We start from the raw sequence: 13,245 nt of genomic DNA, 5'->3' as shown, positions 1-13,245 counted from the left end.
TAATCCATTGTAATAGATTTGTTATTTGGATATTGCACTGGCAATATTTAGACACTGTACTAGCAATAAATTGAATTGTTATCTCCCACATAGTCACTCGTGCCTGGCCATAACCTTCTGTTGACTACCCTGCTACAGCGCTCCATCTTGTTGTGGAATAACCTCTTTCTAGAGTTTTTAACTTCAGGATTATTAGGCTGAGCAGATTTATAGACTACAATACATACATCACAGTTTCTGCAAGCATTCAAACATGTTCAGTAGGATTCACATGTCTTACCCAATCATTCCAGGTCCCTTTTGGGTTCTCGTTGATGATCGGCTGCAGGCGTTTCAGAAGAGTTTGGCAAGCATCCTGGTTGAGAGTTCAGGAGAATATAACACAAAATTAACACAGATACATTTGGTACTGTTCAAGATATGTTTTAGTTACTACTTCATTAGTATGTGCTTTACTGTCATCTTAGTTTGAAAAAGTATGGTAGAAGGTGTCATTTTAATTGCATAAACATAAAACACAAAGGGTGAAGTTACAAGGGCTGGAATCTGCATAAATCAATCAGTAAACTTCAAACAGGAACAGGGTACAAGATTTGCATGTATAAGTTAGTTTAGTTAAGTTTTTCAGATGAAACAAGGATTTTGTCAAGTATAAGTCTTTTTGGGAAAGCGCAGATCGTATTCTGAAAACTCATAAGCACCATTACTGAGAAACTGTCATGTTTCCTCTTGGCCATCTCCAGCAGTATTTTGGTAATCACAAACTTATTTCTATGGGATCACTAGTGAGCAAAGTTTGGCAAGCATTAAATACCTCGAGGCATAGGGTGTTTTTTAAACTAAATAATATTCGTTACCTTCACAGCCATGCCATTGACATCTGTCCCTGCAGATCCTACCGAGGGACACGCATTGGGAACAGTTGTTGTGCTTGTTTCACAGAAGTGAATACGTGACATGGGGATGTTCAATTCCCGACTAGCAACCTGTTTCAGGAAGAACAACATAGTCTTCTCTGTTTTAAAACTAATCTAAACACTCCAACAATTCCCCAGTACTTGCTAGAAGACAGTGATATCATGAAAGATAAAGTTGCACAAGTTCTCTTCCAGTCTCCAGCTGAAATAATTCTGTCCAACTTGTCAGTACAAAGAAGCAGAAAAGAAGGGCAATGTTTTAGCTCTGTTCAAACACTGGATTGAGACTGAAGTCCAGCATTTGTTCCTGATTTTGCTGCTTACACCTGTACTACTTATGGTAAATTATGCAAGCCCGGATCCCAAGCTTTCATTGACTTAATAAATATTTTTACAAGTCTGTCTCCCAATTATCCATTAGCACATATTATCACCTTGACCGTATACTAATCTGAATACTGACTGCCTTTTTCAGCATGGGTTTTATGGGATCAGCCCCCAAAATCTTATTTCTAATAAGCCTCTTCATATGCTATTAGAAGAATAAAAAACAATCAGTCTGGGTTTCTTTTCTTATTGTCTCTATGACTCTTAACGAAGGTACTTTCGCTTTCTAACTCTATCAATGCAAAGAATCAGTGGTTCTGCTGATAAAGAAATTGTCCTACTGGTACACTAACTAACAAAAAAGAAAACTTTTACACTATTTATCTGCATGACACACAAAGCATGAGGTAATATTTGTTTGGATCATTTGTTACCTGGATCATTTTTGTATGAATACCCTGCCCCATTTCAATTCCACCATGTGTCAGAAGCACAGACCCATCAGTATAAATATGAACCAGTGCAGCAGCCTAAAAAAAAGAAAAACAACATCAAGATCAGATTAGTGAGAAATATGTTCTATATGACGAATAAAAAAAAAGACAAAGTTTTTAAAATGTATTTCAGTTTATCCGTTTAACGCTTTCGAATAGATGGCAAAATTTGGAATGCTGGTTGCTGCTCTTCCTCTACAATGAACTTCAAAAGAAAAAGATACAAATCCTTGGAGGTCTGCTTTTTCTGTTGCTAGGTCCTGAAATAAACCTACACCTGGCAACAGTATCTCAATCATTTCAAAACAGGCTGAAGGACCTCCCTTGCTAATGGCTGTACATGCAAATTGCTGCAAGTCCCCTTTTCTCTCTCACTGGTGTTTGAGAGCCTTTGACACAGGTTTTTCAACTGCATAGGTTGGGCAGGCTGTCAGCATTAGGCACAACAATAAGATTCTGAATGAGATTTTCCTCCTGGACTCAGCCAGAAGTCGTACTGTAGACTACAAAGCCCCTGTGACTTTAATCTTGAACAGAGACAGCCAGTTTGATACGACATAAGCCAGTCAGATAATCTGCAATTGATAGGATGCTGTCTGTTTCAAAAGAACTGGACCCTCACCTTAAAAAAAAATACAAAGACCAAAAATACCAAAAATACAAATGTCCTTTTTTCTTCCTTTAACTTAATCTTTGGTGACATCAAAGGTTAAGTCTTTAAAAACAGCATCCCATAGTACACTCACAGTCAGAAAGAGTAAGCTCAGAGCTATTTCTACAGTGGATAATTGATTCAATGAACATTTTGCCATCAGTCTTCAAAAACGTTTTGTAGAAGTGTTCAACTCATCTATTCCAACGCTGTATCACAACAGATGGCACTGGCCTCTAAGTAGGCAGGGTTCAAGCTGCCCAAATCCTGAAAATCAAACACCTTTGATCCCAGCTTGAAGAGAGCTAAAATCTAGTATAGCCTCTTCAGGGAACAGCCATTAGGAGGATGATTGTTTTCCGGAAGTTGAAAGATAACACATTTGTTCTATATCCTAAGACAAAGTAACTGTAATCTTCTATGGATAAAATGTTTAGCTCACTTATTCTTCAAGGAAATTCACCTGAGAAAGGTGACGTGTGCCCATTCCAAATGGATATTTCATTGGTACAATGGCAACCCCTCTTTTCTTCCAGTAATTTTGTTTGTTAAATTCACTGACAGCTATTTTCCTGCTGTAGTATGCAGATTTCTCCATACATTCATTCCAACACCGTATTAAGTTCTGTGGATCAAGCTTCTGTTTGAAGTGTGTCTGCTCGTTCTTCTTATACATATTTATTTCCCTAATCTGAAAAAATGAAATCAACAGCTATCACGCAATCCTGTTAGAAGCAATTTGGGGGGACTAGTAGACATCAAGAATATCACTGTATGCTTTTTGAACAATTACCAGTTTGGTTCAGTTTCTAAGAGCATATTATTCACTCAACAAACAGACATTGATTTAAAAACATATGAATTTTAGCACGAATTATCTGTAACTTAGAAAAGACTTGTTCAAACACTTAAGCTAATTTAAAGGGGTTTAACTTTCCAACCACATAGACTTCGTTTCAGAAGAGAGGATGCCTTCATTTCGTCACCTTTTCTGGTGGTAATCCAGTTTTATCTGCAACTTCTGTTATCCAAGTTTCTGTCACCAGTCCTGACTGGGGAAAGCCAAACCCTCGGAATGCTGTGTTTGATGGCAAGTTTGTTTTGCAGACGTAAGCCCAGCATCTCAAGTTGGGAATCTTGTATACATTGTCCATTTTTAATAAGGATACTTCTGCTACCTGAGGTAGGGGACAAACAGGTCTAGTTTAATGTCAGAACAGTGCTTCTTTCAAACTCGCATTTAAATCTTCCTCTCATGTAAAGACCTTACTTGAGACAATTAATTTTAAAATTGGATTTCCGGCATTCAATGGCAGTAAGAGTACTCATGCACACATACAGAATTTATTCTTACATTTCTCATGCAGCAGATTAGTTTTCAGTTCTTTCTTTGATACTCACAGAACACGACTGATGTTATTATTAGCTGAGTGCCATCAGTAGTTAAGGATGTAAGAGATACGCCATTTTATGATTGATTTTGCTCCTACTTCGATATCAAAAGCCACACAAAGCCAAAAATAGGCAGATTAGATTTAAAGCCATAGTGGCTATGAAAGGAACTGATGAAAGCATTCTGATGGGAATTCACACTTAAGCTTTAGTTCCACCAGAAGGCATGTGTACTACAGTTTACAGTTTCTCCTGGTTCTTAAGATTTTCTTGTAGAGATTTTACTTTAAAAAAAAAAAACTACAACAAGAGGAAAAATCTCATATTGGAAACCTCAAACTAGGCTCTAGGAGTCACTATCAAAATAACAAATAAGCTAAAAAAATAGTTTGATGCCTCATGAAGAGGTCACTGACTCTTGTCAATGGTAAGTAGAACAGTAAATTTAATCCTTTATTCCAACTGTTTCCACTGAGCTTTAAACAATAAATTTTAAAACATTTCTGCATAGAAACAACTGAAAATAATTTTGCTGCAATAACTGTGCATATGAATAATGCCATATAACTTTTCACTGAGGAAATATAAGTTGAAATGTCATTTGCAGAATACGAAAAAAAAAGGTTTTTTTTTTAATGATCACAACTTTTATGGACTTCAGAGAAGATATGTGTATGAATATACATATCTGATCAGTCTAGAGAGAGTTATTGATAAATCAGAGTGAAGACGACATATTGTTATAGTACAACTCTTAGCTGTACAAATGTTTCTTCTCAGAAATGTCTATTCTAATCTTGGTGCAATCATAGAGTGTTAAAACATTATTAACTGTTACTGAACAATAACCAAGTTAAGCATAGATTACTGTTATTCAACTCCCAGGCTGTAAAACCAGGTTATTATGATGAGCATCATGCATCTTGGCTCACTCTGGGGCTGGGTCCCATAAAGTAAGGTTGTTATCCTATGTGTTATGCCAGCTACAGCTGGGTTGGGTGGAAAGGTTACTCATTGGGTTATCCCTGCTAGGTCCCACCAGATTCATTGTATCCTTGTAGAACTTCATCTAAAGATGGTTCTGACAGGATCTGCATTAATGTACATGCTCCTCATCATTGTGGCTACCAAAATCTGCCTGTAGAAACCCAATACAATAAGGAAAGATTAAACTACTTGGTGTAGATTCTTCCAACAACCCAGAGTCCCTACATCAAAAGTCTATATGATTAATAATACATATGCAAGGGAATTTGGCCTTCATAATTTTCCAGCTAATGAATCCTCCATATTGTAAGATTTGTCAGTGTAGAATCCTTACCAAAACAGATTCTTCAGGAGTACATCCTCCATTAAGGTAATATTTGGCATCCACAGCTCTGATCCTACCATCGTTCATGAAGCCAACCTAGAAGGATCAACAGTAACCTATTCAGATTTTGGCATTCGTTTCTTAAGTGCTTGTATATTTTGAAAATGAATACAACTCATGCAGCTAGAATCAGATTGCACTATTAATTTCTGGACAGCTTTCACTGAAACTATAAAAAGGCAAGAGAGAAAGAAAGTATGTTCCTAAGACATTGGCTTTCCCACCTGGCATCTGCGATCTGCAGAGGTGCAGCATATAATAAGCTTCATCAGCCCATTGGGAAAGGAAGAAGCAGGGATGCCCAATGGTTCCTTGTGTATTGCCTGAGATAGCTGGTAAGTGTGTCACCTAGGAATGTTCACTGTAGATACAGTCAAATCCCACTCTAATTGGTAAGAATAGTGTCTGGCAGATGGAGTATGACATTTGTTTTTATTAACAAAAAAATGTTATCTTTATTTCACATCCCTCTTTTCACCTGTTGCCACTAATAGCTCCTGAATTCTCAACACGAGCTATGGCTCATTTTCAACTTCAGGGAAGGATCTTATAAAACCTCTTTTACTTTACTTATGTAGTGTGTCACACAATTTGGTAAAGTACTTATATAGAACTTGTTCAGCATAACTTGCTTAGCATTAGCAGCTAAATTTTCTGAAGCCTTAGGCTGCAAGCTGTGAATTTTTACCTAGATATGTTGAACTTTTACGTAGTTAAATAAGAGAAGGCCTCAGAGCCAGTTAAAGCTGAAAGATAAGGAAGCTATAATCTCTAGCAGGGGCTGCAACCTTAGATATAAGAAAAGTGGCCTAGTTAGAGAAAATGAAAGAACTCAATAAAGATTGCAAAGACTCCAGACTCTCAATATTAGTTCTGGTCTGAACTGTCACACTAGGGGTGGGGAATTTAGATTGTAAGGGTATAATTGTCCAGGAATTTTGTTCTTTAGGGTCCCTCTTTGGAGGCACTGAGCTCGAGCTGTAGTGCTATTAACAGAGGTACTTTTACAGAGGAATCTATCTTTCAGTTTATCAATTCAGCAGAAACTTGGACTCAAAACCTGTTATGATGGCTGGCATGTGTAATTTCCATGACAAGTAGAGATGGAAAAAAAGGCAGAAATTATCCTAATAAATAGTTATGACTGATGACAGAGCATGAGCAGGGAAGAGATTAATTTCCTCCATAGGATGAGTTTTCCTGCATGACACTTTTTCTGTGAAAAATTAGCTTTTTCTTTATGTGAATCTAACCATATGGACAGTTTAAAATAAACCACTGCAGAAGGAGTCTGAGTTAGGTTAGCTTGCTGCTCCCAGAAAGAAAGACAGAAAGAGCTATAAAAGGAAAAGGACATGGAACTAGGAAAAAAACCAAAACAAAACCCTGAAGAGACAGAAGAAGAAGCAGAGAAAGGGCTGTACAGCAACTTTATCTCTTGATTCCCTGGCTAGCAGTTTTGTTTTAAAATTGAATTCGTTATACTAATTTTCAATAATAGAACCATAACCAGTTACACTGAAATCCTTATTCACAGAGTATAGGTGGGTATTTTTTCACTTAATTCTTGTGGCACTCACTTTATATTTAGCAATAAAAGGATGTCGGCTACCAGTGATTAACATATCATCCCCTCGGCTCAGAATAAGACGGACTGCCCTGCTGGTTCTAAATCAAAAAAAAAAGAAAAGTCAAATTTCAGTTAAAATAAGGGATGTTATTAATAAGGTGGCTATGGTTATTCCTCATGTATCCAGATCTAGCCATGCATATAAACATGCATTTAGATTAAATTTAACTTTAATAAGCTGAAGTACATGCTTAAAGCTATGTCCAGAGTTCATATTTTTCACATTTACAATCATGTCAGAATTTTCATTTCAACTCTTGAAAGCCAACAAGATAACTCAGTGCAAAGTACTCTTGAAGAAATTATTTCAGTGTTAAGTGTTAGTCACCTCTTAGCTATTCAGAGTCATACTGAAACAGAGCCTTGGAATAAAACCAAAACATGAATGATAATAAAAATATGAAAATTAGTCTAGAAGTGCATATACAATTTAAACTAGATACTTTAGAAAAAATGGACATAAGGTGTAAAATAAGGTCCTAACAATAAAAAAGATAGTTTAAACAGTAAAAGAAATATGACTTTTAGCATTATCTGGTTCATTGAAAACACAGATAATAATATGTCCAAAAATAATCAAAAGCTGTTTTTCTAGCAATGACAAATGAAGCAACATAAATTTATTGAGCTAACCACAAGATCATCTTGGCTGACAGGACACAGCCTGATGTGCATTCTGCAGCAAATCAGCTATGTTTATATAAGAATTACTATGCCCTGACAGCTAATTGACAACATTGTCCCTCCAAATATGGAAGGTGGGGGATGGAGCTTTATGTGTTAATGTTCTTAGATTAATTCAAGTAGTATTAGAAAAAACTTAATACCTCATATATTGAAGCTAATTTTGACTGAAAGATGTTGAGGACTGAACTAGAAAAACTTCTTAAAAGCAATTCCATTCATGAACTCTTCCTTCCGCACCTTGCTGTGTCAGTGACATTCTGGATGGTTAATGTCATGTTTTAATGTATGCACAAAGCCCCAGTAAAGGACTGGTCCTTTTGAATATGTCTAGCTTATCCTAATACCAACTTCTTCAAGCCCACTAATTCAGTTGAGGCTAGAGCTGCTTAACATAAGTAGTCTAACAAAACAAAATGAAGAAATGCACTGAACAGTCTTACAAAACATGAAGTCAGGACTGTATGACTTTTTGACAAGCACCTTTGGGAAAGGAGAAAGTATTTTGGCCAAAATGCAAAACTTGTTCACCCCATTTTCATTTCATATCCAAATATGCACGTACTGCACTTACTTGTTTGCTGCCACTGCAGCAACTGATGCCAGTAAGCCAGTTCTCAGAAGTTTCCCACCAAATGCTCCACCAACTCGTTTAACATGGCACATGATCCTGTTGGCTGGAACACCTAAACTTGCAGCTACCATCTCCTGTAAAAGCAGTTTTAATATTTTATGCCAACTCGAACTAAGGTTCTGAAATGGAAATCTTTTCAAGAAAACGGTTCCATAGATGTTTCTATTTTTTATCAGCTGAGCATAATTTTTCCTTTACCCTAGATTAGAAAACAAAGAAAGAATAACAATGCTCAGCAGTGTTCACATTTAAAATCTTTACCGTGAAGCCTGTGAAAGGGCCATGGACAGAAGCGACGAATAATACCCTTGGATTTCATTAAACAAACAGTAAGAAGTGTCAGGGATAATAAAAATTTATTAGTATACAGGTTTTATTATTTTTATTACTAAGATAAATTTTATTTTTATTTAAAATAAAACTATTTGGTTTTTAAAAATCTCAGGTCTTGCTAGTGTTAGGAATGTTCTTGCTTCAAATAATTTTCTTGAACACAAAGTTCTTCATGGTACTTATTGGCAATATAATAACAGTGGAAATGATAAAATGAGCTGAACTGGGCTTTGAACACAAAATGCCAGTGTTGAGTCTGAAATACCATCAGTTCCATGCACTACAGCTGTTGCTATGTAGACCACGTGCTATGTTGGCTTTACTCTACCATTTACTATCATGAAAAGGATCAGAGGGCTAGAACACCTCTCCTGTGAGGAAAGACTAAGAGACTTGGAGTTGTTCAGCCAGGAACAGATGGCTTCAGGGAAACATTATTGTGGCCTTTCAATATATATAGGGGGTTTACAAGAAACAGAGAAAGACACTTTGTACCAATCCTTGCATTGACAGGGCAAGGGACCACAGTTTTAAAAGAGGGCAGGCTTACACTGGATATGAGAAAAAATTTTTACAATGAGGGTAGTGAGGCTCTGGAACAGGTTGCCCACAGTTGTGGATACCCCATTACTGGCAGTGTTCAAGGTCAGGTTGGATGGGGCTTGGAAAAACTATTCAGTGAAAGATAACCCTGTCCATGGCAGCGGGTTTGGATTAAATGATCTTTAAAGGTTTCTTTAAACCCAAACCAATCTATGATTATGAGACTGCTGCATGGAGCAGCAGTCTCACCTACAGCAATTAGAGTTGATCAAACCTTCAGCATGTTCTGACTCTGCAGGGAACTGATTGCTCCTCACCCCAGTGGAAAGTTAATGGGAATGGAGGAACCTGAGCACTCCACAGTTTTTCATGCCTACAATAGTGGGGCACAATGTACTTTGTTCAAAGGGAAATAAGAGACTTATCCTGGAAGTGTAGTGCTCAGTGTTTATCAGAATACAGCAGTACTACAAAGCAGCTGTTATTGGACAATCCAAATGTACAATTTCACGTTTCTCCAGCTTCTAAACGGTTAACAAAGATTTGTAAACTGAATTTAAAAAGCTCTGTTGTCACAAGTCTAACTACTCTCTCTGAGAATGTTCTGTATTACCTGAATAATTGCTGGATGCTGTGTTGACACATAGATATCCATTTCTTTATCCTCTCCTTTCGGAACAGCAAGTACACTCTGAGTCTCCATGTAAAAGTGTTTCTGTCCCCCAATGCAAATCTCCCCTGATCGAAAGAGAAAACCATGAGTGTTACTGAGGGAATAGGACAGAAGAAATGAACCAGAGAAGAACTAACAGCTCATCATCATGTAAATTATGGTAATCAGTGTCAAATCCTCTGACACTTCTTGTGTGAAGGAGCATTATCTAAAATAAAAACACAAATTAAACTCCTTGTAGGATTAAATTGGTCTTGTTCCACTAGCATCAACAGAACTGGATTAAGAGCAGAATAATATTGCATACAAGTGGTCACTGCAACAAATAAAACACAGATAAATTAAACAGAACATGGACATACTGGACCAGGTAAAGAAGAAAGCCCCCAAGATGACCATGGGGCTGAACCACAGGATGTATAAGGAGAGACCAAGAGAACTGGATTTATTCATTTATAAGAAGAGAAGGGTTAAGAAGGTATCTTATTGCTGTCTACAACTGCCTAATGGGAGCTGTAGACAAGAGCAAGCCAGACTGTTCTCAGAGATGCACAGTGGAAGGATAAGAGGCAATAAACACAAGAACTTCCAGCCAGATACAAGAAAAAAAAAAATCAGCATGAGAGTGGTGAAACAGTGGTGGAACAAATGCCTACAGAGGTTGTGTTAACTCAATCTTTGGAGGTATTCCAAACCTGACTGAACACAGCCCTTAATAACCTGCTCTAACCAGACCTGGTTTAAGCAGGAGGTTGGACTAGATGACCCCCTTCTAACCTAATGATTCTGTAACTTTTTTCAAGGACAGAGGATGTAAAAACTTGAATGTAATAGCAGGACAACAAGACCACTAGGTTTAATCACACTGTCTTCTAAGTGATTGAGAGCTTTCTCAGGCCTAATGACTATATGGAAAAATGGTAGGACTGGGACTCAAAGAGCAGACAGACAACACAAATACTGACAATCAAAAACTTCTCAGCAAGTGTATTCTGCAGTTTACCTTCAATTATATTATCAACGGTTTCAAACGCCTGATCAACGTTTCCTTGCTCTAACTTTCTTTTCGGCTCAAAGAATGAGTTGTGCTTTATAGCTTCCTGCAATGGAGAAAAGGAGAAATGTGTTTTTTTAAGTATTTCTAAGGTTCTCAACTTACTGCAGCATTTTAGTCTCAGGACAAACATCATTCTCTTCAGAGATTTGAGCTACCAGCCAACAAAGTTAATGAGCAACTGTATTTCATCATTTTACTGTCATTGTTGATGAGTTTGTGTATTCAGTTCCAGCAATTCTTTCCTGGTGTGTCTCATGTAACTGATGACAGCAGTTTCTGAAGGAAATGCATTCAGTTTATTCAACCTGCTCTTCCCTGTCATACATGTAGCTAGTGACCAAGACAGCACAGAATAAGAACACAATCGCATCATCCAAAGATGCCATTAAGAGAGGAAGAAATCACAAGGACTAAATAAAAGTGGAATCTATTCATAAAGTACAATCTGTTTTATTTGAAGTAAGACTTCACTGGAGTTTCACTTCTAATGAAATATTAATAAAATTTGCCAGTCTTTGAAAGGAGACTACTATTTTTTCTATCAGAAGACTGTTCCATTACACCACATACACACTATGGAAACAAGCTGTAAAATGACTACCAGAACTAATGCTGGTTCCCTGCAAATGTGTCTTTTGTTCCTTACCTCTAGTCATCTTTTTAATCCAGCACAAATCCATTTCCCCTATGACTGCCACATTACATTTCTAAAATGTTCTACATCCCTAACATCTTTCCCTTCACATTTCCCCAATAATTCCTATGTCTCCAGCCTAGCTTGTAAGCTAGACAACAGATAAAACTGCTACAGATAATCAGGAGCTAACTGACAATATACATATGTTGGCTGACCAGCTGGTAGCTACCAAAAAAAATTGAAACAATCAGCATATTCATTGTCTTTTCCTCACTGGGAACAGTGAAAGAGTTCTTTTTCTTTTTTTTTTGCATTCTAATGCGTATTATTGTGAAACTTGTGGAACCTTAATACTTCTGAGACTGTTGTCTGTCTATCATAGTGGTCAAAATTAGACAAAAGGCTGAGAATTTATTTATAGGGAGACACTCAGACTGGTTAATTAGATGTTCTTATTCACCTTGTTTCCTTAAAAAAATATACTTAAAAATAACTGAAGAATGTGAACTGCTGTTTCTGTTAATTAAACAGATCAAACAATAAAAAAGCAAGAGAACAGAAATTATTAGTACCTCAATAGTTAAAATTACTGGTTCCAGCATTTCATACTCTATCTTCACTTTTGCAGCTGCTTGTTTGGCATGAACATCTGAATCTGCAACCACTGCACAGACAATCTGACCCACACAAATCACCTGTAAAATACACATCATGTAATAGAACAGTAAGTTCAAACAATTCCCATATGTGCTGCTGATATTCTTCTTTCATGTGACCACTATTCATGTTTCCTTTTTAGAAGTTTTCTTTGATTTAGGACTTCTGTATTTTTAGATCATCCATGAAGCTAACCAGCTATTAAAAATACCAGTATAACTTGAGAATCAAGGAAAATACAGTATTCAGAGATGGATAACAAGAGGATAAAAGGCTGAAGAAAAACAGTTAAAATGAAGAACATCAGTTACAAAAAGATTGTAGTTATACCTTGTTTCTTGCAAATATAATCTCTGGTTCATCAGAATAGTAAAACTCGTTTGCAGCTGGTATGTCATGAGCTGTTATGATATCAAACACACCTGGTCCTTTTAGAGCCTCTGAGGTATCTATAGATCTGATTGGGAAGAGAGAAGTGTAATTCTTCAGTTTCACAAACTCTTGCACAGAGGAAGGAACACAAGACACAGGAGTATTTCTTGTACTACTGGGATCTGCTCGTAAGTTCAGACATATCTTTTCTTTCTGTCTCTGGCATGTGAAGAAGTGCAGGTAAAAGATAACTTAAAATCCTATGATCCTGCTTGACTTCTAGGAAATACTTCAGATGCAACAGGGAAATCATTAGCCCATTGGACTGACTGATGTGCATTGATTTAGGAAAAATCACTGACAATTATGATGCTACAATTGCAACTTTCTAAGACCTCACAGCCTTCATGGATATCAAAAGATACAAATAAACATCTACAAATTGAGGATTTGTGAAGAGAGTTATAAAATAAATGGCAAGATCAGTATAAATGCAGAATGAATAGGAATGCATGGGTGTAGAAGGATCAGAAAGAACAGCAGAAGGTCTACAAGAATGGCATGTTTTGGTAGCACCTAGTTTAGCAGGTCATCAGATCCCAGCAAAAATACAGGCACCTTCTCTGGAAACCCAGATCAGAAAACAAAGGAGACTAAATAAATCCTGCTAACTCACAGAGATGGAGGTGATGTCAGCTCCTTGATGATACCAGAAAGAGCACATCCAAACCCAGCATACTATCCCTAGCCTAAGAATAAGCCAGGAAATATGACAAGGACTCTGTAGCTAACAGCCCCAGTCCTCTCAGTTGTGATAATTAATCCTTACTAGACCACCTGAATATGTGTTTTGGTGCCTGAACATTGAACA

At 37.0% G+C, this 13,245-nt stretch overlaps 1 protein-coding gene across 4 annotated transcripts in view; it reads right to left on the bottom strand.

Moving 5' to 3' along the window:
• AOX1 (aldehyde oxidase 1) overlaps positions 1-13,245 on the bottom strand; it is a 50,251-nt gene that overhangs the window by 15,203 nt on the left and 21,803 nt on the right. For all 4 annotated transcript variants that reach the window (XM_039387497.1, XM_039387495.1, XM_027725691.2 and 1 more), the window contains 12 exons: positions 12,333-12,459; positions 11,918-12,040; positions 10,655-10,751; positions 9,592-9,716; positions 8,043-8,176; positions 6,735-6,822; positions 5,104-5,190; positions 3,377-3,568; positions 2,854-3,081; positions 1,679-1,774; positions 858-986; positions 281-355 (listed from right to left, as the gene is read on the bottom strand). In XM_039387497.1, the coding sequence (XP_039243431.1) occupies positions 281-355; positions 858-986; positions 1,679-1,774; positions 2,854-3,081; positions 3,377-3,568; positions 5,104-5,190; positions 6,735-6,822; positions 8,043-8,176; positions 9,592-9,716; positions 10,655-10,751; positions 11,918-12,040; positions 12,333-12,459 (1,501 nt within the window). The remainder of the gene's footprint in view (positions 1-280; positions 356-857; positions 987-1,678; positions 1,775-2,853; positions 3,082-3,376; positions 3,569-5,103; positions 5,191-6,734; positions 6,823-8,042; positions 8,177-9,591; positions 9,717-10,654; positions 10,752-11,917; positions 12,041-12,332; positions 12,460-13,245) is intronic.

Source organism: Pipra filicauda, unplaced genomic scaffold, assembly GCF_003945595.2.
Source record: "Pipra filicauda isolate LSUMZ 115617 unplaced genomic scaffold, ASM394559v2 scaffold569_size315192_pilon, whole genome shotgun sequence".
In the NCBI taxonomy this organism is placed as follows: Eukaryota; Metazoa; Chordata; class Aves; order Passeriformes; family Pipridae; genus Pipra; species Pipra filicauda.
This window is presented reverse-complemented; position numbering and strand designations above follow the sequence as displayed.